This window comes from Amblyomma mixtum, chromosome 10 (genome assembly GCF_055824585.1).
Source record: "Amblyomma mixtum isolate Tamu chromosome 10, ASM5582458v1, whole genome shotgun sequence".
In the NCBI taxonomy this organism is placed as follows: Eukaryota; Metazoa; Arthropoda; class Arachnida; order Ixodida; family Ixodidae; genus Amblyomma; species Amblyomma mixtum.
The window spans coordinates 135,238,747-135,259,577 of record NC_143021.1 but is presented as its reverse complement, the minus strand read 5'-3'; the positions used below and the strand labels follow the sequence as shown (position 1 = coordinate 135,259,577).

The window sequence follows — 20,831 nt, the reverse complement described above, 5'->3', positions numbered from 1 at the left end:
CATAATGCTTCAAAATCCGTGCATTTATCTGTACAGCAATTTATTATTCCACTAAAAATAGAGATTGTGCGCCGTGGAACGTGTGACCGGTTTATAAGAGTAAAGTTCGATGGCCCAACAAAGTAACGAAATAAAAAAGATAAATTTAATGAGTCTTTATTTACACACACGCTTGGCACATACACACACATACACACTGTGTCCGGAAAACACATGGAAACTGTTGTTACTCATTTTGCAAACTTCTGCAATTTCCTGTGTTGAATCGGCGTTTTTCTACTCTTCAGAACATCAGTCTTTATGGAAACGTAGTTCTTCAGAAGAGTGTTTGCTGCTGCCACAAGTATGTTTGTCAGCACAGTGTCAGGATAGTGACCATTGTTACAGACATGAAAATCCTCTGTTTCACAAAGATGTCTTGTGACAGCCATAAGTAGCTCCCTCTGTTTATTTATTTATTTATTTATTTATTTATTCAAGTACCTACATATCGCCCTGGTGGGCATTACAGTAGGGGGGACGAGGCAGAAAACTGGAACACTTGTCAGCGCCAAAGTTCTAAAGTGTAAACAGTACAGGCATCAAATACATTGTCCTGATGGGCATTGCAGAATTGAGGAACGATAGAAACCCATTTCAAAGCATCAGAGTGATAACAAATACAAGAAACAAACGCGGGCAATCAATAATTGCTCCAAAGTAATAAATAAACACACGCAACATACACGGGTAATCAATCAGTAGACACAAAGGGGAAAAAATGAAGAAAGTTACGCGTAATGACTAAGTGCATCGACAAACTTTGCACGATCAGCAGTTTCAACAATGTCAGGACGCAGCTGGTTCCATTTACTGATAGTGCACGGAAAAAACGACTTCTTATAAACAGATGTGCGGGCAAAAATTTCTTTAATCTTTAGGCTGTGATCTCGCCGCTCACATACATAACTCGGTGTCTGTAAATATCTACTTTTAGCTAACGGTGTTTCGTTGCACAGAACGTCCCGCAAGAATAAAAGGCGAAATCGTTCACGGCGCAGGGAAAGGTCCTCCCAGTTAATCTGACGTTTTATACCGGAGATGCTGCTGGGAAATTGGTAACAACTAGTTACAAAGCGAGCGGCACGATTCTGAATGGCTTCTATACTGTTAATAAGATGCTGTGTGGGAGGGTCCCACACAATACAGGCATATTCAAGAATAGGGCGGACATTGGTAACGTAAAGTGTTTCCCTAACGTTTTGTGGGGCTTGTTTGAAGTTTCTTTTAATAAAGTTCAGAACGCGACCTGCCTTCTGGGTTATACATTGAACGTGATGATTCCATGTTAAGTCTGAAGAAAATGTGACACCTAGGTATTTAGCTTCGTTAACTGACGCGAGGGGCTGACCATCGATGTAATAATTTGACTGCATGAAATTACGCTTTCTGGTGAAACGGATATAAGAGCACTTGGAAACGTTTAGAGACATAAGCCAGTTTTGACACCAATGGGATATTCTATGGAGGTCGGACTGTAAAGCTAATCGATCTGAATCATGTTTAATTTCCCTGTATAAAACAGAATCATCAGCGTAGAGCCTGATTTTTGAAGTTATTCCAGTACCAATGTCATTAACGTAAATTAAAAAAAGAAGAGGCCCTAATACAGAGCCCTGTGGTACCCCGGATGTCACAGAAGCGGTAGCAGATTCAGCTCCATTTACGATTACTTTCTGCGAACGGCCAGTTAGGTAATTTTGCAGCCAGAAAAGAATATGCTGAGGTAAACCGAGAGCAGATAGTTTGCAAAAGAGAAGAGCGTGACAAACTTTGTCGAATGCTTTCTGAAAATCAAGGAGAATGCAGTCAGTTTGGAAACCATTATCGAATGAGCTAAATATGTCTTCAGAAAATTCAATTAGTTGGGTAACACACGACCTCCCTGATCTAAACCCATGCTGATAATCTACAAAGAAATTGTTATTATCAAGATGGGAACAAATATTAGTGTAAATTATGTGTTCAAGTGTCTTACAGGAAACGCTAGTTAAGGAAATTGGTCTGTAATTTGAGACGCAGTCCCTCAGTCCTTTCTTATGAATTGGAACTACATTCCCTATTTTCCATTCATGGGGGAGTTCAGTTGTGGCCAGAGATTTTGTGAACAATATGGATAAATAATAAGATATAATGTCTGCACAAGATTTAAGAACAAAGTTCGGTATTCCATCAGGGCCAGGAGCAGAATTGTGTTTTAGCTTTCGCAGAAGATTAAAGATACCAGACCTACTAATCGTAATGTCAGGCATGGTCTCAGTACCCGTAGTAACTGAAGTAAGCCCTGGTGCTAAGTCCGAGAAAACAGAGGTGAAATACTGATTAAAACAGGTTACCTTATCTGCATCACTAGTAAGAATGTTACCTTCATCTTTTATCGGAGGTATTCCGACCTCGTCTTTGTTATTGGCTTTAACTAAATGCCACAGAGTTTTTGGATTACTTGCAATTTTCGGTCCTAGTGAAACAAAGAACTCTTTTTTTGCTATTTTGATTTTAGACTTGATTTCCGCACTCAACCGCTCAAGTCTCTGAAAAGCAGGAGAGTTAGTCTGGTCTCTATAGGTTCTAAACATGCGATTTCTTTTGTTAATAAGTGTCTTTATTTCTTTCGTGAACCATGGCTTAGACCTTCTGCGTTTTACCGAAAGTATTTGGTAAGGTATATAAGTATCAATTAAGCTCAGGACCTTATCTTTGAAGTCGGACCACAATTCATCTACATTTCGGCTACCGCTAATCTGAACAAAGCTGTCGAGTTCACATTGTAGGGCAACGATAATACTATTATAATCTCCTCTTTCGAAGTTGTAGACTTTGCGAGGCCGCGGCACAGGAATGATCGGTTTTGGACTTACAACGCGGGCTACTACAACGTCATGATCGCTTATTCCAGGCACAACCGAGAGAGAGTCGAGCAATGAAGGGGAGTTTGAAAACAAGAGATCAAGAATAGAACTTGTCCCTCTTTGTCGTCTGGTCGGAGTTGCCACAAATTGAAAAAGACCATGTGTTGAGATAAGATTATTAAAGGCGTAGGACAAAGACGAGTGGGAGGAGAGCACTGGTAATTTATTCTGCCACTGAACGTCAGGCATGTTAAAGTCCCCTCCGATCAGGAAATAATCAGTTGTAACTTTCAGCAAAACATTCGAAAGGGCATTGAGGGAATGGGAGTCGTTATTAGGCGGGCGATAAAAAGCGCCGATAGTAAGGTATTCATGATTTTCAAGCACCAATTTACACCACACCGATTCACATTTGATATCACCAGTAGTGACCGCAAAGCTTGCTATATTTTGCCTTACGAGCAAGAACATGCCTCCTCCGTGTGTGTTTCTATCTTTTCGGTAAGACACATATTCAGAAGGAAACACTTCAGCGCTGCAAATGGATTCATCTAACCATGATTCGCAGCCGATAACAACATCCGTGTTCGAAGAAGATATTAAAGCAGCTAGTTCATCAATTTTATTCTTTACACTTCGACAATTGATAAGCATGACACTGATGCCTGCCTGATGAGAGGAAAAACGGGGGTTAGATTTAATACGAGCATCACATGCAGGTTGACGCGGTCGAGATTGATTGCGTGCTACTTTTTTTGTAGAATCACAGTATCTGAGCTAGCATCGTAGACATAGCTTTTACCATCAATGACAAGTTTGTTGTGCCGCAATTTATAAGATAAGTCTTGGCCACTTGCAAAATCAAGCAGCTTTTTGCGGGCGAGACGAAGTGGGCGTGAAAGGTCTTCGCGAACATAAAAGTCAGTATCTTTAAGCTTGTGACACAAACCAAGAACAGCATCCTTGTCTTTAAATCTGGCAAAACGCACAATAATGGGGCGACTTTTGTCCTCTTGGAAAGAGCCAACCCTGTGAGCATGATCTATGTTAACTGGGTCGATTGAGATACCAAGTTTAGTAGCACAAAGGGAGACAACAGCCTCTTCGGATTGCTTCCACGTCTCAGATACGTTATCTTTGAAACCAAAAAAGAGAAGATTGTTCTTTCGAAGTCTGTTTTCGGCATCATCAAGAGTAGCCTTCAAGGTCGCTATTTCGGTAGACGGGACTTGCGCAGTGTCGCCAGTTGAATTCACATTAACACATTGCTCCAGTACTTTGACTCTCTCCGAAAGGCCTTTGATTTCTTCATCAGTAGAACTTTGTCTATTGCGTATTTCCGCAAGGTCCGATAGAATCTGCACCTGGCCCGACTCAATTCTACTTATGGCTTGTAGAACCATTGACAGATCTAGAGTATCTGTCTGCGTACAGGAATCACATGCAACTGAGGGGCCAGGATTTAACTCGACATCACCTGATAAGAAAATGAGCAATTTGGAAAGGTAAACATTGCACACAAGCAGCGCAGAGCACTCAGCGAAGCACAATAACCATTTTTTAACATGAAAGAGCTCAATGGGGCACGACACTGCGAAAAAGCAAGGGTTTGACGTCTTAATGCAAAGAGAATTCTGACGGTAACTAACCTGTACGAAAAGCACAAGTGAGCGCATGGTGCGACGAGCAGTGTCGTGTCCCAATGGAAATGCCGGTGGTGGGCGTTTAAATACGTCTGCTGCAGTTCCAGGTTGGCAGACGTGAATTCCACTGTGTTCCAACTTTGGCATGAAGACCGGGCTTTTTCGTGGGGGTGGAGAGGCGTGCAATTCCAGGCTTGCATGCTCCAGCAGATAAGGCGATGAGGGGCAGTCGATGAAATCACCCGCACGTCGTGAACAGGTAGCGAAGATTACCTGTACGAAAAGCACAAGTGAGCGCATGGTGCGACGAGCAGTGTCGTGTCCCAATGGAAATGCCGGTGGTGGGCGTTTAAATACGTCTGCTGCAGTTCCAGGTTGGCAGACGTGAATTCCACTGTGTTCCAACTTTGGCATGAAGACCGGGCTTTTTCGTGGGGGTGGAGAGGCGTGCAATTCCAGGCTTGCATGCTCCAGCAGATAAGGCGATGAGGGGCAGTCGATGAAATCACCCGCACGTCGTGAACAGGTAGCGAAGATTACCTGTACGAAAAGCACAAGTGAGCGCATGGTGCGACGAGCAGTGTCGTGTCCCCAGCAGTGTCGTTGCATGAAAACGTGCAGCATTCGCTTTGTTGGTAAGCTGCTCTAAGACAATGTGGGCGTGTAGAACCGCATTAACGACAGCCGGTTGAGGAAACTTGAGAGCGCCTCTCGAGAGGTTTTCGATTAGGAGATTCCTTTCAAGTTGAACTTCCCGGTTCTCAGACGTAATATTCATGGCACAATACTGACAGGGCAGCTTCGTTAACGCGGCGTGGGCGAAAAAGCCTGCGATGTATGTTATTACCGGCAGAATGGATTCCTTATTTCTTATATCATGATCTGACACCTTTATGCCGTACTCCTCTGTCAACTGAGCTCCGTCAAGTGTTTCAGAACATGGCTTCTGCATTTCCTGCATATCTGGCAAAACCAAACTGTCTTGTTGCCTCAGTTTTTTCTCTGACTCAAAGACTTGTTGGATTGAGATATGATAATTCGTTCCCGACAGCCGACGGTACTGTCCGAACCTTTCTTCCAGACTGTCGGTCTGAAATTTTCCCAGCAACACGTAGTCCAAATTCAATTCTTCAAGGCAGTACCGGCACAGTTCGACAAGCGAGTAACAAGTCAGCCGCAGCGCTGCGTGTTTCAGTGGTTAGTGCGCCTGTATCTATCCTGATGTCTCGCCATGTGTCCAACCAATCCACGAATTTATTCAGAAATTCTATCTGCTTGTCAGCCAAACTCTTTACTGGATCCTGGAGCGGATCTCGTAGGCGCCGGCCTTTGGAGGGGCTTTTCACGTTGACAATATGCCACCACTTCAGTATTAGGTCATTGAAATGCGCTGTCCCTGCGGCCTAGTTCAAATTAAGCTCGTCTCCGCGCATATTTAGAGCCTCCACCACAAATGAAGTAAAAACCTTTAAAACATGCTTCCCATTCTGGCGCTCAATGTTGGATTAATGCAGTGCTTTGTAGCTCAATCCATAAACAAACTTTGAGACGCTGTGTTGCTCCGAAGCGTGCATGTCTTGAAGAGCTTTGGAAGACGCTCCATTAACCCGAACTAACGAAGATGTGCTAGGAAATACGGGTAGAAGATGCACGTTCCTGGATTTTTCTGGTTTAACCAGTTGTTTCTTATGCACTTCAGAAGATGGACTGGGTCAACTACATAAAAAAGGGGTCTTGATTCGTCTACTGGGTGAGGGTACACAATGCCAACTGTCCGAGTTTTAGAAAACAAGGACAGCACTTTTCTGTTTATGGAATTATTATCTGTTATTACTGCGATGACAGTAAGCCCTGCATTCTCTAGCTCCAAAATTGTCTTAGGACTGCATGCAATTGGGCTGCGTCAATGTTAGATACTGGCAGAATGTGCGCGACATCCTTGTGGGCTGATAGCAAGGACTGGATCATAAAAACATGCGCAGTTTTGGCCGCTTCGCAAGAATTAGAAGCTTCCCCGGTCACTGATCCACCTTTGTATTCGAAGTACGGCTGAATATGGATCTCGTCCATCATTATAGTGACGATCTTTTCATGCGGTTTCAGAAGGCTTGATCGCTTCTTCACCTAACGTAAAATCCCTTCATCGTCCTGCTCATTTCCAGGGTTGACGTTATATTGAGAACAGATTCGCATGAGTGTAGATCGATGTGGTAGTGCTAACTTGCCAGCACTGCGAATGAATCGGTAAGCGTGTGGGGAAACAGTGTAAAGAATACTGGAAAATATTAAAAGCTCAGCAGAGTACCGTGCTGAATGGTCCTTCTTGTGCAATAGGTCAAGTTGCTCTTTTATAAAGCCGAGCGCTTCTGTTTTCTCTTGCTGCAAAAGATCGCCACACCTGAGGCTGTCCAGCAAAGAGAAAAGCAAGCTGAAACTTGCCTTCACTTCTTCATCCTTGTCGCAAACGTCTGGAGCCTTGAAACTTCTCATACTGTCTAGTGCAGTCTGAAGGCAGCGCAGATCGTCCAGTATACACGGGATGAGCCGGTCCTTCACAGGCACTTTCACTTTCCTCCAGAAGGCCGTAACCTTCATGTTCTGACTAACAATCACAGATCCTTGGACGTCTGGTGGGTCTTCACCCTCTATGTGAACAAAGAGAACAGCATGCTCTGCTTTTACTGAAGTGCAGTAGGTGGAGAGGTCGAGGCTTTGTAGGCCCGATACAAAGTCTTCATATGACTGCAGCTTATTTTGACGCTCTTGTTCTTCGTGCGATGAAATGGACTGCCGAATAGCTTCCTCTAGATGCGATGCTTCGCGACGTTTCCTTTTTGCCTCTGGCTGCTGGCGCACTGGTGCGCATTCGCTCAAATAAGCAGGTGCATTAGGAAAAATTGTCGGCACTGCGTCGAACGTAAGCCGAGTAGCGCGCTTGGGAGCTTCTACTGTCCTGCCGGTTCTTGGATCGGTGTACGTGGTAGTCGTCCTTAAGTACTCCGCCTTGAAATGGAGCTCGCACACCTGCAAACCATTCACAAAAAATAAACGGTATATTACAGGCTTCGTGCTCCACATCCGCCTCGTTTACTAAGCCACAAAATAAAAAGGAAAGCTATAAAATTCTCAATGAAGCGCGCTGACCAGCAAATACATTCGACAACAATCTACAGATCACTTCGAGCGTGCGCGTTAACTGATAATACGTCCTGGCGTTCCTGGAAAGAACATCACTCATGACTTGCGCGATCTTATAACGTTCCAGAACACAAATAAACACCCGTGAAATATCGGGTCTTACTGGCTGGCAAGTAAAAAACAAACAAAAGACCATTATTTTCACATCTGGAAAAAAACATATTTCAAGGCATGCGCACGGCGTTATAAAAATAGCGTATCTCATCACCACAAAGCGCCGCAGTCGAAGCGAACATTTCAGAACAGAAACTTGCCTACAATAACAGCCGTTACAATGTCAGGGCTTACGCTGGCTGGCAAGTCAAAAGCGCACAAGAGATCATTATTGTAGAGCAAGAACCGGACATGCTGGAGGTGGTGCTTTTGAAGCGACTCAAATTACGTAGTATAAACGTACACATACCTTCGGATCACGGAGAGAACGGATATCAACGTCATCGCGACGAACAGCCCGCTCCCACTTTGCTCTTCGATCATCCTTTGGGAACGAGAACACTCGAACCTTCGGCCCATTGTCGTAATTGCCGCGACAGTTGGGCACGCAGTATCGCCCCATTAGGACAGTTTGCAGGCGTACACTACGCGAACATTCAGCGAGTGAAACGCTTCATATCACAACACAGCAGTTCAGAGACACAGAAAAACACGTCTTCTCCAGTCGCGAACAGAACCGGTTCAGAATAGAAACACCAGCATGCCGCGACAGGTCTCGTCAGGCTTAGCAAATCCTACTCTCGAGAACGGCGTGGGCACCTCCGCGCGACGGAAAGCGTCGGTCAAAACTGACAGACGTCAGCAGCCGCGACAGGAGGAGTGAGCAGTCCTGGTAGTCCAGAGAGCACTGGATGAGGCATGCCCTCCTCCTTTTCGCTCGCACATCGGCGGCGGCGCCACGCCAGAAAGTTCCAGATGCTCCTGGAATCCACTGCCTGCTTTTGACCAATCAGAGACGCGCGCCCGGAGCGAGAACGAGAAGGAGACAGCACGGCCGATGCTGTGCTTATGTGCGCGCCAGCCATGGTGCGAAGAACAGACAGACGTGGAGCGAGCCTATATAAGAAGGGCGTTGACCGCTGTCAGTTTAGTCGGAGCCACCATTCAAGCTTCCGTGGAGCGCGCCTGCTCGACGCCGCGGTTCAACGATGCAGCGCGCGCCATTCTGTGGGACGGAATCGTCGTGAACCTCTAGTCGTCGGACTGTCGAAATGCCCGGTGGACAAATTGTGTTTTTCTTGTTTGCCTCTCTCTTGTGTTAGTGCAGTTTAGTAGTCTTAGTTCTTGGGCTACTTGGTATGCTCGATTTAAACTCATAGTTTTCCTGCGCAACGCCACGCGGCCAAAGAAGGGAAGCAGGAAAAGAAGGACTAACACAGCGCTGACCTAACTTCCGTCACTCTTGCAGCTTCACTTCTGAGGTGATGAAACCTTCTCTCAGCCATCCATTCCGGGAAGCGCGCAAAACATACCGAGCGTAGCCAGTCGGTGTATAACCTTATTTGTCTCCGCAAATGAGATCTTAAGAGTTTGCAAACGTGTTTCGACGTTTGGACGCTCACGTTTCGACTTAAACGGCGTTTCTACGCGTGGCATGTTTTGCTCGCTTCCCGCAATAGATTGCTCAGAGAAGGTTTCATCACCTCAGAGGTGAAGTTGCAGGGCTCACGGAAGTTTGGTCAGCGCTGTGTTCGTCCTTCTTCTCTTCCTGCTTCTTTTCTTTGGCCGTGTACCGTTACACTGGAAAACTATTAGCTCAAATCAAGAATACCACCTAGCCCAAGAACTAACTCTACTGAAGTACATTTCTTATACATCGGGCTCGCCTTTCCTCTGTGTGTCTGTTCTTCAGATGTGCATGTGCTCCAGAGCAACATTGGAAGAGCTACGTACCGTGCTAGGTTCCTGACATTCTGCATTAAGAAGAGTGTTACCCCCGCAGACGTGAGTGCCTTGTTTGGTGCTGTCCCGCCGTCGTGGGGGCGTGTAAAACGCGTTTGCAAACTCTTAAGGCGCGTTCACACTAGGCCGACGATCGGCCGATTTCGGTCTGGCGATGGTCGGCGGCAGCGATTTTCGTGCCGTCGGCGCGCTTGTCACACTGCGCAGACGCTGACCGAGCGCCGGTCGTCGCCCGACGAGCGCATCGCCGTCGCGTCGGCGACATAGCAGCCGTCGGCCGACCCGCGTGTCACTCTGCCGACAACAGCGCCGACCTCACGCCGACGTTGTCCTATCCCGAAAGCTCGACGCTGCTGCTTCGTGCGCGCGGCCCGTCTGCTAGCTCCGTTGCTGAAGGCGTCGTGGAAATCGAACATATCTTTTATTATGGGACGAGTTGGCAGTAAAGCGATGTGAATAGTAGGCCTTTTATTACAGCACAGGCGACTTCCGAAGCGCCGTCAGCTGCGGAGTCGATACGAAACCACCTAGGCCTAGCGACGACTAGGGCAGCCTGGGACCAGCGCACAGTTCGTCGCCCGGCGTTGCCGCAGGCGGCGTCGTTGCCGAAAGATCCACTTTTGCACAGGCACATTATCGTTGCTCTAATCTAGGAAGCATCCTTTCTGGTTCACGGCTGTTTCGTATTTTCTTGTGCGAACGTGAAGTACATGTTTACGCCGAGCATGCCGGCCGGCCGGACCAGCCTGGATCCCGTCTGCCGGCGTCATAAAAACGAGCTGAAGAGTGTTCTTGACGTAAATATTAAACCCTGTGATAAGAAATGTGAAAAATGTTTCATTTCTGAGGATCGCTGACCAGTACTGAGCTGTTCGCAAAGATAACGACTGTGATACGAGCAAACTTCTTCCCACAACCGCCTCGCAGCTGCAGCTGGCCTGACGTTGGGGTCCGGCTCGCCTTGCGCCCGCTGGCTTCGTTGCTGAAGACGTCGCGGAAATTTACCATACTATTATTTTATTGTGAGATGATGCTGTTGACAGTAAAGCGATGTGTAGAGTATGCCTTTTTATTATAGCTGAGGCGACTTCCGAAGCGCCGGCCGCTGCGACTCCGATGCGAAAGAGGCTATAGGCCTAGCGACGACCGCGGCAGCCAGGAAGCAGCAGAGCTCGCCGCCCGGAGCGCCCGCGAGCGGTGCCGTTGCCGACAGCTCGAAACATAAGCAGACATGCTTTATCGCTGCTCGAGCAGTCTTTCTGACGACAAGGCGATCTTGTCTTTTCTTGTGACATTTGTACACCATCCCAAGCAGCGCACAGGCACTGCTGCACGGCGGCGAAGTGCGACACCGATTGTGGGCGGAGCTTGGGTACAGCGGCGCAGCGATATTCACCGCTCCGTGTGTCCCTACTTGCAGTGGGGCGGCAGTTCGCAAGCGACGATCGGTGCTGCGCGTCGGCCAAGTAGTCATATGGCGTGATGAATGTTGCTGCGCGTGCATTATTTGTCTACATAATGATTGCACTTCGCGCTGCGAGCTCGGTACTCGCTTTTGGTCGGCGAATGTTTTCGCTCGGCCACCGATCTGCCCAAGACACGTCGGCCGACGCGTCTCGTCGGCATCTTTGGTCGGCGACGTTGTCACACTAGGACGACGCTCGAACGTTGGGGGCGTCGTCGTCGTCGTCGGTGCAGTGTGACTGGCTAGTCGGCGAACGACCAGGTTGGCCGACGCGACCGCCGATCGTCGGCGTCGCCGTCGCGTCGGCATCGGGGTCTCGTCGGCCTAGTGTGAACGCGCCTTTAAGGTCTGACCTGTGGAGACAAGAAAGGTTATAGACCAAGGGGCTACGCGTGGTATGTTTTGCGCGCTTCTAATGGATTGCTGACAGAAGGTTTCATCCTCTCAGAAGGGAAGCTGCAAGACTGACGGAAGTTTGGTCAGCTCTGTGTTCGTCCTTCTTCTCTTCCTGTTTCTTTTCTTTGGCCGTGTGCCGTTGCACTGAAAAACTATGAGTGCACTTTAGGTGCAACATCCCTTTTGTATTGTAGTCCCTCTCGAATGTAACTTTGCCTGAGTTGCATTTTTTTGTTAATCGCTTTGAGTGTACTCGTACGAGTGATTGTGTAATACTCTGTATTGTCTCATTGCTTTATAAACTTTGTTTTGTTTGTGAACCTTTGGTTCAGCACCATTCTCTGGCTTGCGACCGGCAAAAACTGGGCACCAAACGACCAAAAACTTCTTGTCACTTGGTAGCTGGTCTCCGCTTAGCTTTCTACGCTGAGTCGAGGGCATCTCCTTTGAGTCCAAGACCGCTACCGGAACTTCACGCTAAAGTGCGAGAAGTTGGGTGACAACAGTGAAGTGGCTAATTGGTCTTTTTGAGCACCTTCTTGACCCGGATGCGAGCAGAAACAGTCCATTGGTAATTGCTGGCATTAAAGGTACATGCTCTTTCACAACAGCGTTGCCGACTTCTTATAAAGTCTCGCAGGCATGCTAGCCAGTAGACACTCTCACAGTACATGTCCCCGCCAGCATGTCATGTCGTCTGACTGTGACCTGCAATGCCCGCAAGCACCAAAAAAAGCCAGGGTATACGCGTAAAATTACCTTGAAAATGGGAAGAGGACCGCAAGTACAGAGGCTGGCTGATGAGGAGCAAGAGAGGATCGCTGCATTTCTACTGCAAGCCGTGTTGTGCTGACTAACTAGAACAGAAAACTGGGCAAGTTGGAACGGATTCATCTTAATACAGCGCGATACACAGGACGAGAGAAAGAAACAAGAGACGACACGAGCGCAATCTAACAACTGAGTTTTATTTCTAGAAGGGTTACTTATATACGCACCAACCACAACGATAAAACACAAACACATCGCGATAGCCCTCACAAACCCGTACGCGCATGTAGCGGACCGCAAAAACCGCCTCATCCCAACAAAGCCATTCAGCATCTTAGCACATGACAAGACCCTGCAATCATCCTGTTGCCACACATTCCCCCAGAGCACGAATCTCTTTATCTACCAGATTAATGGAAGGCGAGGCGACACATGTTCCAGTCTCCTGGCTTATCATGCAGGGACCTGCAGGGAGTTAGTTGAGGCGTTTATGATAAGCCAGGAGACTGGAACATGTGTCGCCTCGCCTTCCATTAATCTGGTAGATAAAGAGATTCGTGCTCTGGGGGAATGTGTGGCAACAGGATGATTGCAGGGTCTTGTCATGTGCTAAGATGCTGAATGGCTTTGTTGGGATGAGGCGGTTTTTGCAGTCCGCTACATGCGCGTACGGGTTTGTGAGGGCTATCGCGATGTGTTTGTGTTTTATCGTTGTGGTTGGTGCGTATATAAGTAACCCTTCTAGAAATAAAACTCAGTTGTTAGATTGCGCTCGTGTCGTCTCTTGTTTCTTTCTCTCGTCCTGTGTATCGCGCTGTATTAAGATGAATTGTGCTGACTGTAATGGTGGAAATTCTGAATTAGAAAAGCGCGCAGCAAGCAAGAAGCACCAAGCAAGCACCGCAAGTATGGTAAAGACGCAAACGCATCTTGACGCGCCCTGTTTGAGCGCAAATACAGAAGTGGAAAGAAGGTCAAGGAAGGAGAAACAAGGTTGGCTGCTTTCGCAGTTGAACACAACCTTCCGCATGCCATGATGAACCACCTCGTACCGCTAATAAAAGCGGCATGCCCCGATTACGACATAGCGAAAAAAGTGTCTGGTGGCAGAACGAAGTGCACTGCAAAAATCAAGGGAGTGCTCGGAAAAGACGGCAGCCACAATCTGATCGCTTTACTCAGAACATCCCCGTTTTCCCTCATCGCGGACGAGTCTACGGACAGGGCCAGAGTGAAGCACCTTTCTCTCCTTTTCTTCACCTTTCTTCAAGGTTGAATAATTAGTCAAGCTTAATTAACTAACTTTTTAATTATTGACTTGAGGAACAAAGTGTCAATGGAAAAGTTGTAGATGGCTTTGAGAAACAGTTTACCGAGACATTTGCAGCAAAGTACTATTTACGTAAAGTAGTATTTTTACCGCCCTTTAACCATAATCCGCACAATAAGAAAAAGCTTCCACATGACAACAGTGCCACTTCAACGTACGTCCCAAGACGTGCCTTAAAGAATAAAATCCGCTTTTCTGAAGTCCCCTCCTCGATTACACTTTGGGTGCACATTGGGGCAGAGAAGTAAGCGAGCAGCCGGTCACGTGACAACTTTCTTTCAAGGCCAATAAATGAAGCTATGCAAATCGTAACTTGACGGAAACAGGACTACTACCGGTTTTTCGAGGTGATCTAAAACTTTTGCATTCACACTTTCTTCTCGAAGTCAAGAATTAAAAAGGTAGCTGATTAAACTTAACTAATTAATTCACATTGAAGAGCGAAAAAATACTCAAGACTAGGCCACGCAACAATGAACAACCCTCAGCTGGTTTCACTGGGCCAGGACACTTCGCCTTTTTTAAAAGTTTGGTTACCTTTAGCTGGGACGCCCGGTATATAGCCCGAAGAAGGTGAACGCATGCGCATTTCCTGCATGGCACACACACACACACACACACACACACACACACACACACACACACACAAACACACACACACACGCACACGCGCGCGCGCACGCACGCACACACACACGCACGCACACACGTGCACACACACGCACACACACGCACGCACACACACGCACGCACACATATGCACGCACACACGCACGCACGCACGCGCACACATGCACGCACGCACGCGCGCGCACACACACACACATACAGACGCGCGCGGACGGGAACTTCTCATAATCGCGTATTTTAACAATCTGTGCTCACTTCCTCGTAGGGAAATAGAAGTGGTGCTGACGCACATGCCACCCCTCTCTTTAATAAAAAATGCTTCTGGCAGTTCGCGAGCTAATCTATGCTTACTTCTGGTTATAATTTTAATCTCTTCAAGTCGTGGTGCGCAGTGATTTTTATTTTCATCAATGCAAGAGCGGCAATGGGCGGGTGGGTTTCCGAACGAATCTGATGCGTTCCCTAACGATCTTCTATGTTCCCCTGCACGCTCGTTGACGCAGCGTCCAGTCTGAACGACGTACACTTTGCCACACGTAAGGGGGATCTCGTAGACCACTCTCGTGGCACACCTTACGTAGGGCTTTGAGTGCTTCTTCCCACACCCAGATGTTCCTTTAGCACCGGAACAACCAAGATTAGCAGCGGTGAAAGTGGCAGCGGAAAAGTGGCTTTCGAGGTTGGCAGCGCTGGTCTCAGCGGCCGGACAATACGAGCTCGTGGAGCTCATTTAGCGCCGTATATCATGAATACTCCCAAAGGGTCCGTCATGAATCTGAGTTGCCTACTTTCGTGCCGTGCATGTGTACCGATGTGCTTTAAAATAAATCTGGAAAACGGCACCGAGCACAGCAGTCACTGCGTTGCTTCACTTAAAAACATGCAGTCGTGCGCTCGTAGGTTACGTAGCTGGTTTATCGGAAGTTAAACTAGGACCAGCTTCATGATCGCCCAAACGCAGATACTTTTATTCGATATATATTGATGCTTTGGCTATAAATCTTGGCAAAGTGTCGACTATTCGCAATTCTTAATGCAGTTCATGACGTTTTGGATGCTTCTTGGTCAGTGCGCATCCTTCCGTTATCTAGTGGGTCGACTCAATAATTGCATTTTACTTGCGACAAAGCGCGAAAAAATTTACCCTCTATCCCGCTGTTCAGAGTAGGTGTAAGCATGGAATCTATTGCGGGAAGTATTTATTATAATACGTCAGACCATAGATGGAGGTTGAGGAGCCTAAACACAACCAGCCGCTTTTCTTCCAACAGGAACGAGTGGGATCGGCGTCCTCCGTTGCTTTTGGTGGTTTATGTGCTGTAGCTATAAGTCGCTTTTCGTTTTCGGCCCCCGAAACGCGATCCAACGTCGACTGCTTCTCGAAGCATCATGCGCCTACCCGTCGCCTGCTTTCCTCTGATCATAGCTAGGCATTCGGCCGCCTTAGCTCCCCGGGCACATTCGTGTGGAATGCGTTAAGGGGCCATAGTCAACATAAGTGCTTACGAGCAAATCGCCTAAACTTCTCCATTTAGCCGGAGTATTTCTCTGGTAAAATTTGATATATCAGTATGCGTACGTTTCAAAGATCTTGGAAGGATGTGGCAAATGAAGGATGAGATTGTAATAAGAGATGGAAGTTCCATTATTAAGTTTTCCTTTGGCCCTGACACATCGAATGCACAATGAAAAAATTTTGGGAGCTCCGCAGATAATGCAAATATCACGCGGTGCGTGTGGCTCACTTGTAGCAATTGACAGTATTCTCTTCGCGAAGGACGAATATTTTCAAATTTAATGGCACTCGCGTAAAGTACACTGTGAACAGATTTCCTTTATACTCGGAGAAAATGATAAATTTTTACTAACGGTTGAAAAGGTGAGAGGTTTTTCGAAATGATTTCATGCTTAGGAGCTCTTTTGTGCAGCTATGGGACCGAGACTCCTCAAGGCAAAAACGTTCTACGGAAACGTGATGAAACATTGCCAGAAGGAAATGCTGGCGTTGATGAAGTCGATACCTTCCGCAAGTCTGCGCAAGGTAAGATAAGCATTCCTGAAAATCTGGCCGTGTCTTCGCATCTCCTAAAGAAATGCTGAATGCCTCGATTTTGCACCGACTCTTGCAGCTCCGCCGACGAAGAAACGTATATAAAGGGTACTAGTGTGTGGAAAAAAAGTATCGGAACTAAAACAGTCATGGCGTAACCAGGGTTGTGTTGAGGAAGATGCAGTCTGACGACGGCCGGACTAAGGTGCTGCTCTTCAAAGGCGCGTAGCAGAACACATGTTGTGGCAACGGTACGCAGAGGCGGCAGGTGTATTGGTCTATTTCTCCGGGTTCATGTAGTTTTTGTCCCGTTTGCAACGGGTGGTGAGGGAGAACGAAAACATGAGGAGCAGGAAGAGAAGGCGTACAGAGCAGAGGGCACATGGCAGCGCGCGTGCAGAGAGGTTGCGTGCGCCCAAAACGCCCCGAGAGCCATTGGTAAAGCACGAAGTTGATCTGCTTGGTGACGGCTGACCTCAAGAACGTTATGTGCTACAAGCCGTTGACAAAACAAGAAAAGAGGAGACAGCAGGACAGGCAACGGTCGCTCACTTTGCTGACGTCATCCGGCAGACGACACGCGTGACGAGCACTATCAGTCAGCGCATGCGCAGTAAAGGCCGCCGCTATGATAATAAACCGAAAGTGACGAAGAGGCACATCAGGTGCGCAGCCAGGCGTGCTAAGAACACTGAACGCATACAGGAGACAACAGTAGGTTATCGTCCGGCGGGTCAGATTCTGCCAGAATGCGCTCGAGTCGCTGCCCGTAAGACCGCAGTAAGCCAAACTCCTCCAGTCTGTGCCGACACGAGTCTTAGATCATACAACCCTTACTGAAATGCTTCCATAAATTGAAGAAATTATTTCAACGGTATGGGTGGGGTTTTCGCTTGTGTTACACAAAAGCATTTGTTGGGCGAGGGGTCAGATTCTGCCAGAATGCGCTCGAGTCGCTGCCCGTAAGACCGCAGTAAGCCAAACTCCTCCAGTCTGTGCCGACACGAGTCTTAGATCATACAACCCTTACTGAAATGCTTCCATAAATTGAAGAAATTATTTCAACGGTATGGGTGGGGTTTTCGCTTGTGTTACGCAAAAGCATTTGTTCGGCGAGTTGGTGTTTTCGATAATCCATAACTACGGCACAAACGACAGGACAGAGATGAAGAAGGGACACCACACAGCGCTGACTCACAACTAAAGTTTTATTGGATGCCAGCAGGTATAAATACCTCCCTGGCGGCCAAAAAAGAATGCAGTCCACACTTACATGCGTGACTAACAAACTAGTATACCAGTCACGTGCCACCCAGCAAATCACATGCGCGAGAATACAATATAATCAGTGAGCATGCACTTGTCAATATTCGCAATCAAGGTATCGTCTTTCTTTTTCTGACAACGCGACAGATGAAGCACTGATGCATTCTTCCGAGAGCCTACCTATTAAGTGAGCTTCTATGATCTCCCTTGCTAACGAGTCACGGTTCTTTCCTAACACTGCACTTTCCTGATAGTTTGGCGCACAGACGTAGGTATCATCGTCATCTTCATTGCCTTTGCAGTGCCTGCAATGTTTCGCCACGTGGCCAGAGATAGCGACACGGGAGACATTATACTCATGCTCTTTGAGTCTCGTTTAAACATCGGCCGGTTTGGCCGATTTAGCTCTCGGAAGATGAATTCTCGGAAGAATGCATCAGTGCTTCATCTGTCGCGTTGTCAGAAAAAGAAAGACGATACCTTGATTGCGAATATTGACAAGTGCATGCTCACTGATTATATTGTATTCTCGCGCATGTGATTTGCTTGGTGGCACGTCACTGGTACACTAGTATGTCAGTCACGCAAGTAAGTGTGAACTGCATTCTTTTCTGGCCGCCAGGGAGGTATTTACACCTGCTGGCATGCAATAAAACTTTAGTTGTGAGTCAGCGCTGTGTGATGTCCCTTCTTCATCTCTGTCCTGTCGTTTGCGCTGTAGTTATGGATCATCGCTTGTGTTAATTATTTCGCGGACAGGTGGCGCTCATCACGCGTCGTCAGGGGACGTGTCCTCTGTGTTTCTAGAGCGTTCAAGGCACGGGAATGTGCGAGTAAAATTATTATATCAATAGCGCGTGAGGAAATTCGACGATTGAGGCGGGCAGCTATGGTATTTAAATAAGCTATAAAGAAAGAGAAAGAGCGTTGACTCACAGTAGCGCAGAAGTACTTAGGAAGTAGTCAGTGAGTGTGCTGGAAAGAAAGAAAAAGAAATAAGCAGCTGCAAACGACAGGTAAAAACACAGAAGATAAGAACTTGGCCAATTAAATGGAAAAGAAGCAGACTGTAGAACTATATAGAAATGGCAAAAGGAAATCAGGAAGGAATCGTCCCATGATTTCTCAAGAAGCAGCGCTCTGATCTCTGAAGCCAGATCAGTGCGCCTTATAAGGCAAAGCTGCAAAAGCAACTTTATCCACGAAGATGACAGACGCACAGAATGTGGTAAATCTGTGGAAACAATAGAACATCTTATACTAGCATGTGAAGATATCCGTCCGGATGTCCATGCGGGCCCAGTCACTCTGCCTGAGGCCGAAGGGTTTAGAGATAACACAGGTTACGTAAACGAGTCTCCGATAAAAGTTAGGAAGAAGTGACAAAGATTGGTGACTCAAAAGCAGGGCTGTAACGTACGATTATAAGTTCATGATTGGAAACTACATTTAAAGAAAAATACCGAACTTTAAGATAGCATAATTAGTTTTGACATATTGCCTAAAGAAATACGACAAAGCCGAGCATGGTGGCAACAGCCAACACCCCCCTTCCTAGAGGACACTCCTAACTTTCATTCATTCATCCATTTGATTCGGTTAAACACCCGGCAATTATTATAGTAATAGGAGTTGTTACGACGTTGCTCAGGACCGCTTAGCCGGTCTCTGCATTGCGAGGAGCAGAGAAGTAGCGCGGCGGCCGCCACGGCTGTGCTGGTGTCGTTGCGTGCGCGGTCAATGGCAGTTTGGGTTGGCAGTGACGTAGCACACGGACATACAGTGTTAAGCCTAAGACTTTACAAAAGTTTTAAAAATAGGCTTTCTGAGTTAGAACAGCGCTTATTTTGGCATAGCATTGTACAGAGTAGTACATCAGAATTCAGCTAAGACGTGCTAACTAGCAGGCTAGTTAACCTATATTAAATGGTGACCTATTTACCTATTACAGTTAGGCCACCTTATTTATTGAGAAGCGTATAATATCCATAGCAGTTCTTACAATTTCGAAAACGCGATTACCCAGGGTACTGTGGCCGAAAAAATTTTGGCTATTTCGACGGCCTGCGTGCACTGGAGAGGTTGCTTTGCCTGCAAGCTTCTCGAAAGTGCATGTATTTTGATGCGATGTAGCCATGATTTGAGGAGCCACAGCGCCGAGGGTAACCGATTTTTCAAAATCCTAAAAACTGTTGTTAATATTACTTACAGTGGATTACACGCCTCTCAATAATTAACATGCCTAGCAGTTGTAGTTGAAAGTTAACTACTCAATATTCGTTGAACATCCCTCAAGCTAGCACTTCTCAGCTCTAGTCTCATGTATTAAGCCACTGACAACGTAATGGACAAACAAGCGCTCTTCTTACCCAAAAGGCTATTTTTAAGAATTGTGTAAAGTCTTAGATAGGACACCCATTTTAACGCGGTTGGCGGGAACGCTTGCGTAGCAGGGCTACGTGGAAGGAGCCGAACCACACAGCGTCGCCGCTCAACGTTGGCATGGAGAGAGGAAACGCGGAGGCTGCAGGGACTTGGAATTTCATGGGGCAGAAAAGGCGAGGAAACCAGACAGACCCTGAAACCAACGCCAAGTGAGAGGCGGACGCTCGTGAAACCCCACCACCCTCGAGAAACTCAAGCAGGTTGTAGGCGCGATATCGCACCTCATCCGCAGGATTTCGGGACATCATAGATGCATGAAGGAGCGTGATCTATGTCGCCTCATTCATGCCTTTGGCCTCAGCCGTGTGCTGTACACTACCCCATATCAACAACTATCCAAACACGACGTGAACTCTTTGGATGCCTTGATTCGCAAGGCATTCAAGGTACCACTTCATCTTCCCCTCAACCCACCCACAGATGGATTACTAGGCCTGGGCCTCCACAATACGATCGGGGAACTGGTGGAGGCCCACCGACAGGCCCAATACATCAGGCTCACACAAACCTCCACTGGCCAGTATATCCTGGACTCCCTCGGAATGAGAATACCGGCCAACGACCCAACCCTCCTCACCATCCCACGACCCCTCCACTGGGAGCTTCTCATCAAGCCGCTGCCGAGGAATATACACCCGTCCCACCATTAGCAGCGCCGGAGAGCCCGTGCGAGGGCACCCAATCGAGCGTACGGCTCCGAGCCGGACGCCGTATGAGTGGATGCTGCGCGCACGGGTTATGAAGCGACAGCAGCTGTGGTGGACTCCTCTTCACCCACCCTCCTCACAGTACCTCTCCTTCCAGACACCACCCCAGAGAATGCAGAGGAAGCCGCCATTTCACTTGCTATCAG

The 20,831-nt window shown here is 47.4% G+C and overlaps 1 protein-coding gene across 1 annotated transcript; it reads right to left on the bottom strand.

Annotated features, from left to right (window-relative positions):
• Window positions 1-230: 230 nt before the first annotated feature.
• Window positions 231-8,285, bottom strand: LOC149327022 (uncharacterized). Its single transcript, XM_089564063.1, has 4 exons — window positions 8,133-8,285; window positions 7,474-7,555; window positions 5,134-5,680; window positions 231-453 (listed from the first exon to the last, which is right to left on the bottom strand). The coding sequence occupies exons 1-4, from the start codon at window positions 8,283-8,285 to the stop codon at window positions 231-233; spliced, it is 1,005 nt and encodes a 334-aa protein (XP_089420189.1).
• Between the last annotated feature and the right edge of the window lie 12,546 nt (window positions 8,286-20,831).